The sequence below is a fragment of the Littorina saxatilis genome, linkage group LG11, assembly GCF_037325665.1.
Source record: "Littorina saxatilis isolate snail1 linkage group LG11, US_GU_Lsax_2.0, whole genome shotgun sequence".
Taxonomy (NCBI): domain Eukaryota; kingdom Metazoa; phylum Mollusca; class Gastropoda; order Littorinimorpha; family Littorinidae; genus Littorina; species Littorina saxatilis.
This window is the reverse complement of record NC_090255.1, coordinates 3297716-3314452: the sequence shown is the minus strand read 5'-3', so window position 1 is coordinate 3314452 and position 16737 is coordinate 3297716. Positions and strand designations below refer to the sequence as shown.

At 41.0% G+C, this 16737-nt stretch overlaps 1 protein-coding gene across 1 annotated transcript in view; it reads left to right on the top strand.

Annotated features, from left to right (window-relative positions):
- Positions 1-8195: 8195 nt before the first annotated feature.
- The window catches only part of LOC138980785 (uncharacterized), an 8610-nt gene continuing 68 nt past the window's right edge, over positions 8196-16737 (top strand). Inside the window, exons 1-6 of the mRNA XM_070353677.1 lie at positions 8196-8530; positions 9852-10059; positions 10723-10902; positions 12581-12700; positions 13507-13644; positions 14823-15017. Coding sequence (XP_070209778.1) covers positions 8438-8530; positions 9852-10059; positions 10723-10902; positions 12581-12700; positions 13507-13644; positions 14823-15017 — 934 coding nt within the window. The 5' untranslated portion in view covers positions 8196-8437. The remainder of the gene's footprint in view (positions 8531-9851; positions 10060-10722; positions 10903-12580; positions 12701-13506; positions 13645-14822; positions 15018-16737) is intronic.

The window sequence follows — 16737 nt, the reverse complement described above, 5'->3', positions numbered from 1 at the left end:
CAAGACCGTACACTCGTAGCATCGTCTGTCCACCGCTCGTGGCAAAGGCAGTGACATTAACAATCCAGAAAAGCGCTGTAGCGGTTGCGCTGAGGAGGATAGCACGCTTTTCTATATCTCTATTCATTTTAACTCTCTGAACGTATTTTTAATCCAAACATATCTTATCTATATGTATTTGGAATCAGGAACGGACAAGGAATAAGATGAAATTGTTTTTAAATCGATTTCGGAAAATTTATTTTAATCATAATTTTATTTTTTTAATTTTCAGAGCTTGTTTTTAATCCGAATATAACATATTTATATGTTTTTGGAATCAGACAATGATGAACAATACAATAAACGTAATTTTGGATCGTTTTATAAAAAAAATAATTTTAATTACAATTTTCAGATTTTTAATGACCAAAGTCATCAATTAATTTTTAAGCCACCAAGCTGAAATGCAATACCGAAGTCCGGCCTTCGTGGAAGATTGCTTTACAAAAATATCAATCAATTTGATTGAAAAATGAGGGTGTGACAGTGCCGCCTCAACTTTTACAAAAAGCCGGATATGACGTCATCAAAGACATTTATCGAAAAAAGAAAAAAATGTCTGGGGATATCATACCCAAGAACTCTCATGTAAAATTTCATAACGATCGGTCCAGTAGTTTACTCTGAATCGCTCTACACATACACACAGACACACACACACACACACACAGACAGACAGACACACATACACCACGACCCTCGTCTCGATTCCCCCTCTATGTTAAAACATTTAGTCAAAACTTGACTAAATGTAAAAACGGTAATCGCCGAGACTATATTAAGATAGTCTCGACTAATCACACCAAAACACCGAGACGGGTCACACTCGTCTCCGCGTAGTACTTACTTAAACCTTTTTTCTGTAATTATGAGCACATTTTGATAGTAAACATGACATATGTATATGTTTTTGACATCAGGAGAAATTAAGAAATACGATGCAATAATGTTTAAAGTTGTTAGTGAAAATTCGATTTTAATGACAAATTTAATTACCAAACTAATTAACTAATTGTTACGCTGTCAAGCTCAAATTCAATCCGATATTCCGGACTTTGTCGAAGATCGCCTAAGCATAATGTCATATAATTTGATTGAAAAATGAGGTCGTGACAGTGCGGCCTCAACTTTCACAAAAAAGCCGGATATGACGTCATCAAACACATTTATCGAAAAATTAAAAACATCTGGGGATATCATACCCACGAACTCTCATGTGAAATTTCATGAATATCGGTCCAGTAGTTTTTTTCTGAATAGCTCTGCACACACACACACACACACACACACACACACACACACACACACACGCACCCACACACCCACACACACACACACACCACGACCCTCGACTGGATTTTCCGTCTATGTTAAAACATTAATTTTTGTCAAAACTTGACTAAATGTAAAAACACGTTTCAAACGTGAGGCCCAGTCTTCCTGGACAAATGTCGTCAATAGCGACTTTATATCTAAGGCACTCTGTGCCCTTTCAAGAAAACCAGCTGTATAATGTTAAAAAGCGTTATACGGATAGCGTTGGGGGGAGAGAGAGAGAGAGAGAGAGAGAGAGAGAGAGAGAGAGAGAGAGAGAGAGAGAGAGAGAGAGAGAGAGAGAGAGAGAGAGAGAGAGAGAGAGAGAGAGACGTGTGATGGTTTTTACCCTTTTTAATATACATTTAACTTTTTAACTGCCTATCTCTCCGACTCTCTCTCTCTCTCTCTCTCTCTCTCTCTCTCTCTCTCTCTCTCTCTCTCTCTCTCTCTCTCTCTGTCCCTTCACGAGCACTCAGATCATCTGCCGACTCCCTCAAGCTCAACATCCCCCACACCAAACTCAAAACAGCAGGTCAACGCTCATTTTCTTTCCAAGCACCTAGCCAATGGAACACACTACCTCTCCCCCTCCGTCAACAACAGTCCCTCGAATCATTCAAATCTGCACTCAAGACATTCCTTTTTTCCACATAATCCATGCATTCTACACTGCCCACCCCATCCCACCCTGAATAACTGTACATAATTATTTTAATGGTTGATGGTGTTTGTGTGTTGGTGACTTTAAGTCTCCGTGTGTGTGAATGAGTGTATGTGCGCCTTGAGTCGCCTGTTGGTGAGATATGTGCGCGTTATAAATATTCGTATTATTATTATTATTATTATTATTATTATTATTATTATTATTATTAAATACATTGATGCGATTTGACAAAGGGCAGTAACCCAAACTATTTACAATGTTGCTGTGCCTTTTCTGTGCCTTAAATTGCTGATATCATGGACGATAAAAAGACGAACAGAACATTTCCACACAACCACTTAGGCCAAGATTGTGCATACCCCATAATGGACTACTGCTAATTCACACGAAAGCAACTTTTTCAAATTAGGCGGGCAAATTGTATGACAATCCTCGAACCTGACTCATATTCTCCGTAGTGTTTTTAAAAAAAAATGTTTCACCAACTTCTCATTTTACAAGCACTATAATTAGACATTGGTTTTAACTTGCACACAAGATATGTTGAAAACAGGGTTAAATGTCCATTTCGAGTCAATTAGTGTGAACCATGTAGACCTCTCTCTTTCATCTTTCTTGAGGAACGAAGTAGTTCCGCTGTTCAAATGGTTGAGTATAAATAGACATCATTGTCTGTGATATGAATTTGTGTTTTCCGTTCGGGGATGTCCTCTTTATTACTGCTGTTAATTCATTGGGATAAACTCGAGCTCTATGAACGTTTAACGCGAAACACTTTTAAAACTTAATCACACAAACATTTAAAATAAATAAACAATGTCACACGAGATTTCAACAATGTTATCATTTCTGTTTAGATGATCGTAAAATAGATATTCAGAATACAGAATACAGAATACAGAATCTGTAATTGCCCAAGGTTGGGAATTTGTGATGACAATGCAGTTAAAAAACATTTCAATCCAGCCATTTACACCAACACACGCATCAACAAACTGATCAACAGCATTAATTTAAAACAACACTGGACAGCATAGTATAAAAATACATTCACTAAAACTAGCAGTATACACTTAAGCTTCCTCGCCTCAAGTCACACACACACACACACACACACACACACACACACACACACACACACACACACACACACACACACACACACACACACACGCTCACACACACGTCACTGCCTCATGCATTTTTATAACGTGACAGAAATCGCAGTCGCTGGTAGAAATAACAAAGATAGCAAGAAAATAGGTGAAAATAAAAAAAATAACAAGTTCTCAGTTAATGACATGTCTGTTTATGTTATTGCTGCCAATGAACTGTTCATGATACATATTCGACATGAACAAACCACTCACGACACGGCGTACAACGCACACAATGACCTCCCCCCCCCCCCCCCCCCCCTTTCACACCCGAAAACAACAACAACAGTAACAACACACACCCACACACAAACACACACGCACGCACACAAACACACACGGACAGACATACAGACAGACAGTCACACACACACACACACACACACACACACACACACACACACAGACACACACACACACACACACACACACACAGACACACACACACACACACACACACACACACACAGAGACACACACACACACACACACACACACACACACACACAATACACACACACACACACACACACACACACACACACACTCACACACACACACACACACACACACACACTCACACACACACACACACACACACACTCACACACACACACACACACTCACACACACACACACACACACACACACACTCACACACACACACAAATCCCGCGTCACCATGCTTCCACCGCAAATTAAGAACTTGAAACCGAAATGACGGCAAAGTCCTTGGGAGTTTCAGCGAACTGCCGACGCCAAAGAAACATAGTCCTTCGGCTGGCTTACCTCTCTTCTTAAACTCCAGAATTCAGGCAGTGCAAGGGAGACAACGTTGACGATATTGCAGCGATGAGGCATGAGTTGTCTTCCTTGGAATAATCTGTCCGAGGGATGACTGTAAACAGGTTGCTGATTTCTCTTGTTATATCTTATAAGGGCATGTGCGCTCTTTAGCAAACAAACCGCCAAGCAAATAAACAACGCAACAAGGATTTTGAACACCAGTTATATTTAGCGTCTTTGAACTAAAGTAACAATCCAAACAGTCTAGAATATGACTTTCATATCTGCCTCGCTAAAAAAATAAAACCTTACAAACTAAAAGAAACAACATTGTCATCATTTTCACGACTTTACATTCACAAGCACCTGGGAAATAAATCTCATGTTCCCCAGGGAATAAATCCCCGGTTACCATAGTTGCAGGAAGCAGGTTATACATGGATAATCAAAAGCAAACCCAATAGAAACGCTCGGGGATTCTTCGGCTCTTTTCATTGGCGTTTCCCCAGACCTAAACAGACGACACGACACTGCTTTGCAAAGTTCCAAAAACGAACTGGCAAACTGGCAAAAGTAAACAAAAAACAAAACTACTTCATGAAAGGTCATACATTCATCAAAAACAAATGAAACCTAGCGATATGTTTTGTCTTCTTACAGAGTCATGGAGTGCGTGTATCTGTGTTTCGATACACAGACGTTCGGAGAAACACGAACGTCAAGTTCAAGTAAAACGACACCTGACACACACATTTTGACCCGTGCACAAGACGTTGTATCGATAAACGAAGCACAAATAAGAAACAATAATAAAAGCAAAGAAAATAGCAACAAGATATGCAAATTTCTAACAAAGCCGAGCAAGCAGAATGACAGGTCTCAATGAAAAACAAAGAGGTACCGAGTCGGAAACAAGATCGCGATTCTTTCCTTCGCTGCACGACGCAAATCTTCTGTGACCTTTGACCAAACGTAGCTTCCACATTCGATCACTCAGCTTAATATTTACAACAGAAAGCCGAGGGGGTGGAATACCGAGATGAACCTACAGAACTGTGCATCCTCAAACCTGATATATTCATCCCAACTCATTTAATGAACTCAAAAACACAGAAAGTTGCTTTCACACGCCATCTTTGATTGCCAGTGGTTATTTATTTTATTTATTTATTTACGAGGATTTATATCGCGCCCGTATCTCACCACACAAGGCGACTCAAGGCGCATGTTACCTATTAATGCCGTGTGAGATGGAATTGTTTACACAATATATCACGCATTCACATCGGAGATCGACTGCCTTTAGGCGCTGCATCCACCTTTCACGGCCTATTATTCCAGGTCACACGGGTTATCAAACCGGGACTCGTGTGGTTATCAGCACGGAACCCGTGTTTCAAAGCATGGCTCCCTGGGTTGATTGTGCACTTATTTTCTCACTACCAAAATGATGACAAAAGCGATGTTTGATGGTTTGTTGACAGACCAGCTTTTTTGTCGGTCCTCGGGGGGCATATGCTCCCCCTCGGACCGACACAAAAGCTGGTCTGTCAACAACCCATCAAACATCTTATAATGTTTTACAGTTCATTTTGATTTATTCATTTCTGAGCTGCCGCAGACAAGACGTGTATTCCTTGTAATTGTACATTTTTCGGCCTGCAGTTATTTGCATACGATTTTTTATTTGTTATTATTACAATTATTTATTTGTTTACTTATCCCAGCGTTGTTGGAAGAGTATCCAACGAACACTATACTGATTTCGACCAAAGGATTGTCCTTGTCGAGATCCCAAATAAGAAAGTTTTTTGTTGCCAAATGATGGCTACAGTTCCCCCAAAATTGGGAGCAAACTAACTTTACGTGGTGGGTGTTGACCAACTCTTACGATTTTTGATATCTAACGCTTCCATTGGCTGCTGTAACCGGGAGTGGTATGCAGAAAAAAGTTGTATCGGCACTTGACCGCATGATGGCGCTGTTTGTTCTGTAAGAGGGCAGTCACACACGCGATTCAATCGTAAGATTTACCCTGTCACACGGGCGACTGAGTCGTGGAAAATAGCTACGACAAGTCTGCGACTCAGTCTCTTGCGATTCCCTCGTAGCTTTGAGCTTTAAAACTTGTTCTATTCCTGCGACCCAGTCGTCAGTCAATCGCAGGGGCAGAGCCAATCAGAACGCGTCGTTGCGGCCTTCCACGCCGTGACGTAAAATAATGGCGGACAGCGTCTCTTCGTCGATTCAAAACATTTTGGAAGAACAGTTTCTTACTCAGATATAATGGAGACGTTTTAGGCGTGTACAGCGGTCGGGAAACATTAATTGCAACTGTCTGGGAACTTTATTTCTCGCAAAGGCGTAATGCTAAAAGATATTTTTCAGAAAGGTAGAGCGATGTTCGAACATTAGCGTCTGCTCTCGCAAAGCGCGTTTGCTGTGTTCACAGTGACACGTCACTTCCGCCCCGCTCACGTGGAGTTATTGTTCGTCAATCGTTAGTCAATCGTTCGTCTATCGTTCATCGTGTGACAGGTCAATGGCCTACGATGTGATGTGCGATCGGCTCAAGATTAAATCGCGCGATTGAATCTCAACGTATGTATGTATGTATGTATGTATGTATGTATGTAGGTATGTATGTAGGCATGTATGCATGTGTATTGGTGTGTCGGTGTGTCAGGTGTGCAAGAAAAAAAGGTATTTTTATATCATGGGTTTTATGAATTTTCTTCTTTTATTCTTTTATAGTTATTAATTAATGACCTATATGTGCTGATGACTAATTTAATTTCCTTTGTTGGATCAATAAAATGTTATGAGTTATGAGTTATGAGTTGAATCGCGTGTGTGACTGAAGCTGAAGTCGCGCTATTTGCCATTCGCGACACCCCGTTTCGACCCGCCAAAGTCACGTGACGGGTTTAAACTTACGGGACCCAGCTCTCGGCGCTACAGTCGCTGACGGCATGATGCCGTCGGGTAGTTTTTGATGTTTGGATGGCTGTGTCCGCATCTGGTCTGATGCAATCGGTCGCCTCGCTGATCGTGCTTAATATCTCGTCTAGTAGGAAGCGTCGAGTGGCGGTAATTTCCTTTGATAAGGGTGTTTGTGCGCATGCGTGCAGGGCAAGAGGCGAGGTAACAAACTCACCATCTAAAGGGGCTCAATAAGGGTCTCCTGAATGCCAGTTAAAATCGGAAATTACACCGCAGTAGCTAAAACGGCTCCAGCATCTGAAACCACCTCAAATTTTAATTTTCCTAGATACCACTCCGAATGGAGAAGCTAGGGTCTGCAATGATTCATGTGTAGCTGCTTCCTTTGAAGTTAAATCTACAGCCACGTAATGTATGTACAAGCAGAATGATGACGTCAAATGTGTTGTTGTTTATTTCTGTATAGTTGTATTAATATTTACATGATTGTGTGTGTTTGTGTGTGTGTGTGTGTGGTCGTTTGTGTGTGTGTATGTGTGTGTGTGTGTGACTGTGTGTGTGCGCGCGTGTGCGTGTGTGAGTGTGTGTATGTGTGTGTGTGTGTGATAATGATATTGTGACATGATAATGTCCATTGAAATATATACTCAGCACTGTAATGCAATTGTCACTGGTTAAGATGCAGAGCCCATCATGACACTTAGCAACACAAAAAGAAAATGGCTGTTTGAACTCTATAAACGCGTACAAAGGGTACTTGACACTGTGGTAATGCAGGATTTTAGAGAATTTCCGCTTCACAATAAATCAAAATGTAGACTACTGATCTATTTTCTGCCTAAATCAAACCATTGGGTGTTTTGACTGAATGCAAGCTTCGTTTGTGAGAAGAAGTCTTTATATCTCCTGGGTATATGTGATTTGTGATTCCCATTAAAGATTAACACATGCTTTGTCACCGTTGAAATCCTTCTTTGAAGATAGCAAGGTGTCTTCTTTTGCAAAGAAAAACTTTGCCTAAGGATCCATTCAAGATACGGGTCCCAGGACCCTATCTTTGAAGTGTCCCTCTGATGGGAGACGCGTATTGTAGCGCTGCGACATTACATACACAACTCGAAATCACACTCACAAATAACCGTATTGAAGGGATCTGTTTTGTTAGTGTTACCATTTTTTCTGGCTTTGTGTCAAGGTCTTTGAGGCTACTTGAATGTCTAGTTACATAGCATGAGTGACGTAGTTCTTGACTAGGCAGTAGAGAAAATCACACCTTTTGGCAACACGATAGCGAAGAGCAACAAACTATAACTTCAGACGTCCTAGTTTGGCAATTTCGCAGAACAGAAATCGATTTTAGACCGCGTATATTTCTTGTTCTTTAATGTTTCTTCTTCAACGTGTGAGTTAGAAGGAATAGTCAAAACCAAGAGTTAATATAACACAAAATTAAACCCAGCAGGACCAATACTGGGCATACAATACTTATAACATAAACAAGAGTAGCAACAGCAGCCAAATAATCAAAATGACAAGCTTGAAAAGACTGCCGCTGATTTTGTTGCTTCTGCAGCTGTTATGTTTTTTCTGTTCCAACACACTGTCCACGACTCCTGCAACAGTAAGTAGAATCACTGTTTTCATTTCGGGATGTTGTGGTGCTGTGTGTGCTTGTTTATTTTGCTTCTTTACTTTTTTTCTCGTTTTGGTAGCTTGATTTGTTTTAGTCTGTTCAACAGATGTTTTGTATATGTGTTGTAATGTATTGTTTTAGATGTAAATGGTTTATGCTTTTCCTTCGCCTTTATTTTAAGAGAGAGATGTCATGGAATCTACGATTTGTTTCTCAGGGGCGGATCCAGGGGAGGTTTCTGGGGTTAAAAAAAAAGAAATAAAAGAAGAAAGAAATAAAGAAAAACCGATGGCACAGATTGGACCAGATTGCTCCATTTTTCTTGATTCTTTTCTAAATTTTCCTGGCGGGGAGGGGGGGGGGGGCATGCCCCCGGACCCACCTAAGAGCCGGCCTTTGCTTCTAAGTGACGGTTTTGGGAAGTAGTTGGGTAATTTGCTTGCTCAGGTTGCACCAGATAGGTCAATTGTCCTTGTTTTGATCCAAATGTGTCTTCTTAAATTTACTTTTTGGAGGGTGTATTCGGGGAAGTTTCTTGGCTCAGATTGCTCCAATTTCCTCGTTTTTAATCAAAATTTTCCGGGGGGGGGGGGGGGGAGGGCATGCTCCCGGATCCCCCTCAACTAAACGCTTCGAGTCGTCGAATTGTCCCTACAAGGAATTTGGAACCCCGCCCCCCCCCCCTCCCTTAAAAATGATGTGATCCGCCCCTATTTCTTTACAAGACAGTTAGTTTTTAAGACGCATTCATTGCAAAGAATAGTACAGATAGAGTTTTGAATATGTTTTATGTCAGTATAAACAAATCCAACTATACCTTTACCCAGAGTTTGTATTTTTCATTTTTATTTATTCCCTTTTTTCTTCTTTTTGTTAACATGTATACAAGCTTTACATTACAGGACACATACAAGGGAGCAAATTCACAAAAGAGAACACACGGTGGATAATTACAACACACAAGAGGCGGGGGGGGGGGGGGGGGGGGGTTTGGTGGTCGTGGCTAGGTGGTCGCAGTAACAAGAGTGTGTAAAGGAAGAAAATAGCGACAGTGGACTAGCCGTTGCTCCCTACCATGCAGACAGAGTTTATATTTTAGGGGCATGAAAATTAATCAAAATTAATATCCCACAATGATATGGGGCTAGAAAATGTTGAGGTTGTTCACAATTAGGGGGACGACTATGATGATGATGATGATGATGATGATGATGATGATGATGATGATGATGATGATGATGATGATGATGATGATGATGATGATGATGATGATGATTTTAAAGCAATCTATTGTTGTTCTTACTAACAGGTCACCTTGGCCCCACTCCTACCAGTCCTGACAGTGAATAAAACGGGTGTGATTGTGACGGAAACTGAAATGAGGTCTTTAACAAACGTGTTGCAAATCGCGTGTACACAAACCAATGGGATTCACACCAGTGTCAATCTAGCTAGCATGAGTCCTAGTGGTCCATGTGGCGGTTGTTTCAGTCTTCTGCCCTGTGCTCAGGGAACCAGTGAGTTTTGAGGCTTTGTTTCTGTTCTCCGTGTATATATGTCTGTTTTTGCCCGTTGCTATGGGTTTGTTGACTATAGTAAGTACTTGTAGTTGCTGTAGATGGTGTGTGTGTGTGTGTGTGTGTGTGTGTGTGTGTGTGTGCGTACGTGCGTGTGTGCGTACGTGCGTGTGTGTGTGTGTGTGTGTGCGTGTGTGTGTGTGTGTGTGTGTGTGTGTGTGTGTGTGAGAAGGTAGGTATGTGAATATGTATGTGTATGAATGTGTGTGTGTGTGCGTGTGTGTGTGTATGTGTGTGTGTGTGTGTGTGTGTGTGTGTGTGTGTGTATGTGTGCGTGTGTGTGTGTATGTGTGTTTGTTGGCATTTGTGTAGGTGTTTGTGTCATTGTGTAATTGTGTAATTGTGTAATTGTGTGTGTGTGTGTGTGTGTGTGTGTGTGTGTGTGTGTGTGTGTGTGTGTGTGTGTATGTGTGTTTGTTGGCATTTGTGTAGGTGTTTGTGTCATTGTGTCATTGTGTAATTGTGTAATTGTGTGTGTGTGTGTGTGTGTGTGTGTGTGTGTGTGTGTGTGTGTGTGTGTGTGTGTGTAGGTGTGTGTGGGTGTGGGTGTGGGTATTATCGTTATTGATAATGTGTGGCCCATGTTTTGCATACTCTCTCCAGACTTCTGCTTGATGTATGCGGTGGGCCAGGGAACTCTGAATGCAACAGTTGCCCCTCGCTATCAACTGACGTTCAACTGCTCAGACTCCGATGGCAGATGGGTCACAACCAACGCCGATGTCTTTATACAGCCTAACTCTTTACCCTTCTTCGATCCAGCGACATACCCTGGACTGAAAGGTTAGTTGAAACCTACTCCGTCGCGTAAAAAAAACACAGTTCTCGTCACTGTCTCAGGTCAGTGGAAGCTTTTACACGGGATAAAACCATCCCTCCACTTTGACACATACCATCCTAGCTTTGATGAACTTATTAATTTTCTGAAAAAGACACGTCTTTGTGTCTTTCAGTTCCACAACATTAATCATTAAAACAGATAACTCTCGACAGAGAGCACCGATCGATGCTGTTGATTTTTGGTATGTGACCAAGTGAGGGGATGTTCTTAACCCACACACAAGCCTGACTAGATCATGACGGTGAGACGAGGTAGAGTAGGCTTTTAACGTTACTGTGCTTGTCACTTTCAGGTGCCTGGACCCCAAGGGGTCTAACTCATGCCTCAGGCATCTTTCCATTCGAAATTATTGACCTTACAAGGACAGACAAAATTCAACGAAATAACTGTCATCATTTTCCGGGCGAAACAGCACACATGTGACCCTCCACCACGAAATGAGTCGCATGTCACCTCGCGCGGTTCTGCGCTAGGCTTAATATAAGTCCGGGGAGTGTCTGGTAACAGTGTGAGTCACCTTAGTCACAGGCTTATAACTCAAACAGTTTTTGCTCTTATCTAAAACGGTTTTCACCACTGGATAGATCATAAAAAACTCTGTAAGAAAATGTAAAAATATGAAAAAATCTTGAAAAGGTGACATGCGACTCATTCCGTGATGGAGGGTCACAAATTGTCTTCTATCAAGCTCACATCAGGACCTCCACGTCAAAAGTCTATATGGAAGTCAAGTAGTCTCGACGGAAGAGAGATTTCTTTCAATCTGGGGTAGTTTGTGTCAGGACATTGTGTTCAAATACGTAAGAAAATTGCAAAACATGGTATTTGGTTCCATTTGCCATAGCACACAGTTTGTTTTTTATCCCCAGAACGTGATCACGGGAAAGGTTAATTGGCGGAAAGTGCAAACTGTCAAACCACATACAGTTTTGTTTGAATGGCAACAGTTACTGTTTGTGAATATAGTTATCTCTTGAATAGTTGCGTAAAGCTTTTGACTGGCTAGACATTTGTGCTTTTGTTAATTTACAGAGAATCATTATTCAATTTATTTCCAAAATCTGGTTAACTACCTAAAGTGTTCTAATTCCTTCTTTCAGATGAAACAGCCATTAATTTATCTTATGAATTTCGCATGCAACGAAATATTGGCTTCTCAATGCTAACAAAATGTAAATCATATCAGACATGTTATAAAATGGTACTTATTATTTCTTGAGATAAATCAATATTTACCTTATTAATTGAATTGTTGCAATGGAACATTCGCAGGATAAGACAACATTTAGGCCTACTTCATTTCGACACTTTTCTATGCAACGATAAGTTGACAAATCGCTTCTGGAGTAAAACATTTTTTTAATTTTTATTTTTTTTATTTTTGTAAGGCTTTTTAAACTATTAAGGTTGTTTCAGAAATTCCCTACACCGCGCTTATCATTTTGTCAGAACATTTACTGAACTTACCGGATCGCTGCAACGGATGCAGAGATGCGCTCATCATTTCTTCCAGGCTCACTATCTCAAACTGAGACCATGAGGAGACCTGTTTTCACTAGCAGTGTGTCTTCAAAACAGGAACAGATTTACTGTATTTACTCCGTCGTTGCCTCGTTGCAGTGGAGGGAGAAATCAGCCAAAGCCAAGGTGTCACTGTGGAAGCAACGGACAAGGAGGGTGACGCTCTGGAATACTCCATGGTCACAATTCCCCACACCGATGCCCTGGAAATCGACAGGTGTGAGTATTTTGTTTAATCATTTTACTTTTACGTTTAAAAACGTTCTATGAATGTGTGTGTGTGTACGTGTGTGTGTGTGTGTATGTGTGTGTGTGTGTGTGTGTGTGTGTGTGTGTGTATGTGTGTGTGTGTGTGTATGTGTGTGTGTGTGTGTGTGTGTGAGTGTGTGTGTGTGGTTTCATTTTTAGGACATAATGTAAGAAAAGGCCTTGTAGTCTTAAATCGTGTAAGATTCATGTTCAGTTCAGTTCTCTCTCTCACCCCATCTCCCTCACCCCCTCTCTTTCTCTCTCTCTCTCTCTCTCTCTCTCTCTCTCTCTCTCGATCACTATCTCTCTCATTATCTCTCTCTCTCACTATCTGTCTCTCTCTCTCACTATCTGTCTCTCTCTCACTATCTCTCTCACTATCTCTCTCACTATCTCTATCTCTCTCACTATCTCTATCTCTCTCACTATCTCTATCTCTCTCACTATCTCTATCTCTCTCGATCACTATCTCTCGATCACTATCTGTCTCTCTCTCTCTCACTATCTCTCTCTCTCTCTCTCTCTCTCTCTCCACTGGACCCAAAAAGCAACAACTAACTAACTAACTCACTCTCTCTCTCTCTCTCTCTCTCTCTCTCTCTCTCTCTCTCTCCTTCTGTCTCTCTGTCTCTAACTCTATGTATCTTTGTCGTGTCTGTCTCTCCCCCCCCCCCCCCATGTTTTGTTGGTAACCTCTCCCGATCGGATGATTATCTGCGGTAAGTTCAATTGTGACTGCCCTGTACAACACTGTCTGTTGTTGCAATGTGTGCCAGTGACAGGAGAGATCGGTGTGGCCCAAGGAAAGATCATCAAGTCTGAATGCCGCAACCACTACGCCGCACGTGTCTTCGTCAAAGACAGCCACCACAGCCAAATTGTCGGGCCCATAGCCGTCAGTCTGGAGGTTTCTGGTAAGCTTAATTCTACAATAAAGTATGGGTACTGTACATTCGAGTAGAGTAGAGTACTGTACAGTATAGAACGTTATAGCACAATTCAATTCAAAACAATACCAAAACATAATATAATACATTGCTCACATTTCAATATATAACAAGAAGGGCAAAGCCCATACGACTCACATGCTTTACACATTTTTCCTACCAAAATACATGTGACCTTGACCCAAGGTCAAGGTCATCCAAGGTCATGCAACACAAAGCTGTTAATTCAAGACATAGGAAGTACAATGGTGCTTATTGGCTCTTTCTACCATGAGATATGGTCACTTTTAGTGGTTCACTACCTTATTTTGGTCACATTTCATAAGGGTCAAAGTGACCTTGACCTTGATAATATGTGACCAAATGTGTCTCATGATGGAAGCATAACATGTGCCCCACATAATTTTTAAGTTTGAAACAGTTATCTTCCATAGTTCAGGGTCAAGGTCACTTCAAAATATGTATACAATCCAACTTTGAAGAGCTCCTGTGACCTTGACCTTGATGCAAGGTAAACCAAACTGGTATCAAAAGATGGGGCTTATTTTGCCCTATATATCATATATAGGTGAGGTATTGAATCTCAAAAACTTCAGAGAAAATGGGAAAAATGTGAAAAATAGCTGTTTTTTAGGCAACATTTATGGCCCCTGCGACCTTGACCTTGAAGCAAGGTCAAGATGCTATGTATGTTTTTTGGGACCTTGTCATCATACACCATCTTGCCAAATTTGGTACTGATAGACTGGATAGTGTCCAAGAAATATCCAACGTTAAAGTTTTCCGGACGGATGGACGGACGGACGTCCGGACGTCCGGACGGACGGACGGACGACTCGGGTGAGTACATAGACTCACTTTTGCTTCGCATGTGAGTCAAAAAAGCAACTCGTGTAAATCTGGTACGACACAGAAAACCATGTAGTATTCTCTATATTCACCACAATACAATACAATACAATACAATACAATACAATACAATACAATACAATACAATACAATACAATACAATACAATACAATACAACAACAATACAATATACAATGCAATGCAAAACAATACGATACGATAAAATATGCTACATATTTATTCAATTCCATACAAAACAAGTCTGCCATGCAGTACAATGCAATGTGGTGTTCCAGATGTAGACCAGAACCAGCGTCCAGTGATCACCAACCTGAAGGGCGAGCTACGTGTTCGGGAGGATGAGGCAGTAGACAGCGTGGTGCTTGAAATGGGTGTGGTGGACGAGGGGGATTACGTCAACGCCGATACTATGACGTACACCATAACTACCGAGCCTCATTCGGCGGCAAGCTTATTCAAATTGGTTAAAAGTAAGTTGAGTTAGGGTATTTCATACAACTCCTTTCCAAAAACCAAAGAAATTAAACTCTCTGTTGGATTCACTCCTCTGACTGTGGTAAATAACACGTCGATTTGGTCAACACCTTCTTGATGTGTGTGTGTTTATAAAACCGTATTTTGCAAGTGTTCAGTAGAGAAAGCAGCGTCATCCACCAGGAATACCCGCTAAATCTGGCATCAAGACTTTTCTTTTCCCTAAATAATCCTCAGACTACAGTGCCCCGCTACACCCCTCCCCCCCCCTCCTCACCCATCTCACCCGCAAACCTAAATCAGATCAGTTGTAAATAGCCATGAACATAATTATTGTTTGAAATTTTCTTTTCTTTTTCATGTTTACTTTTGAGTGCCGCGTCTCTGTTTGTGTTGTTGCCTTGTCATCTTCATGTAATGTATGCGTAAGTGTATATGAGTATGCTTGAGTTGTTAATGCGAACGATTGTGTATGAGTGTGCCTTGGGTCGCCTTGTGGTGAGATATGTGCGCGTTATAAATTCTCGTATTATTATCATAAATAAGTGAAAAACAAATGGAAATTAGTACAAAAACAAAACGTTGAGCATGTTTTCTTTCCAGAAATTAATTCGTCAAATTTGATGATGGGACGATTGCTTATAGATATCTGTGAACAATTTGAATCATCTTTGACAACTACACAAAAGACGGGTACCATTAGGGTGCATTGGTGTAGCAAAACCCGGGACTTTTATCACACACCGCACCCTACGAGGGTGCATCACATCAGTAGACTTATTTAGTACAGGCTTTTTTCAACCAACCACATTCGTTTCGTGCCATATAAGGAAGTGCTACATCACAAATGTTGCGTACACGTCATTTCCGGTGGGCGTGAAACGAAGTTCACACCAAAAACACAAACGACTTTCGTTGATTTGGGCGACTCTACGAATCTACTTTCGTTGACTTTGTAATCATGTTTTGGTTATTTTTGTATAGAAACCTTTGATCTATTGGATATAGGTTACCTGATCGTTATTTTAACTGTTCATATCTTCCTACTTTAAGGTCTGGAGTGGACGCTAAAGTCGATCTTTCACTGCATTTCTGTAGCATACATTTGCCTAGGTTGCGCTTGGGAAAATCAAAGATGGCGGCCCAGAGCCGGTTGCCGCTTCACGACTTTAGAATTCTATTTCTTCCCTAATATAAATAGAATACTTATATTTAAGGGCAGACCTTAATTTGTGAACTGTCTCACTTTGAACAGTAATAAATTGTATGAGTAGAGCTTCGGGTTGCAAATTAATCGCACATAACACACATCGCACATCGCGCTTCTTCTGCGAACAGAACTTCTCTGCTGGCGTCAGTCTAAACCGCGACATTTTTTAACACGCACTGTTGAGTTTCGTTGTGCGCGCGCATCCCAGCAGGGAAGAGAAAATGAGGTGGCGAAGAGAAAGTGGTGGGCTTTGTTCTTCTCTCTAAATCTAGTGTCAAAAGAAGCATTGAACTTTTTAAACTCGTACAGTTAAATGTTTGGACGTGATTAAAGGCACGCATATGTTGGCAAGTTTTATTGCACTTACTCAGATTCATAAAATTACATCATTTTCTGATTCCTTACCGTTAAAGTGGTCGCCATATTTGAAAAAAAATAAAACACGATTTTGTCAAAAAGAGAAAGATACGTGAGGAATCCTTTGTGTCACCTCGGCAACTTCAAAC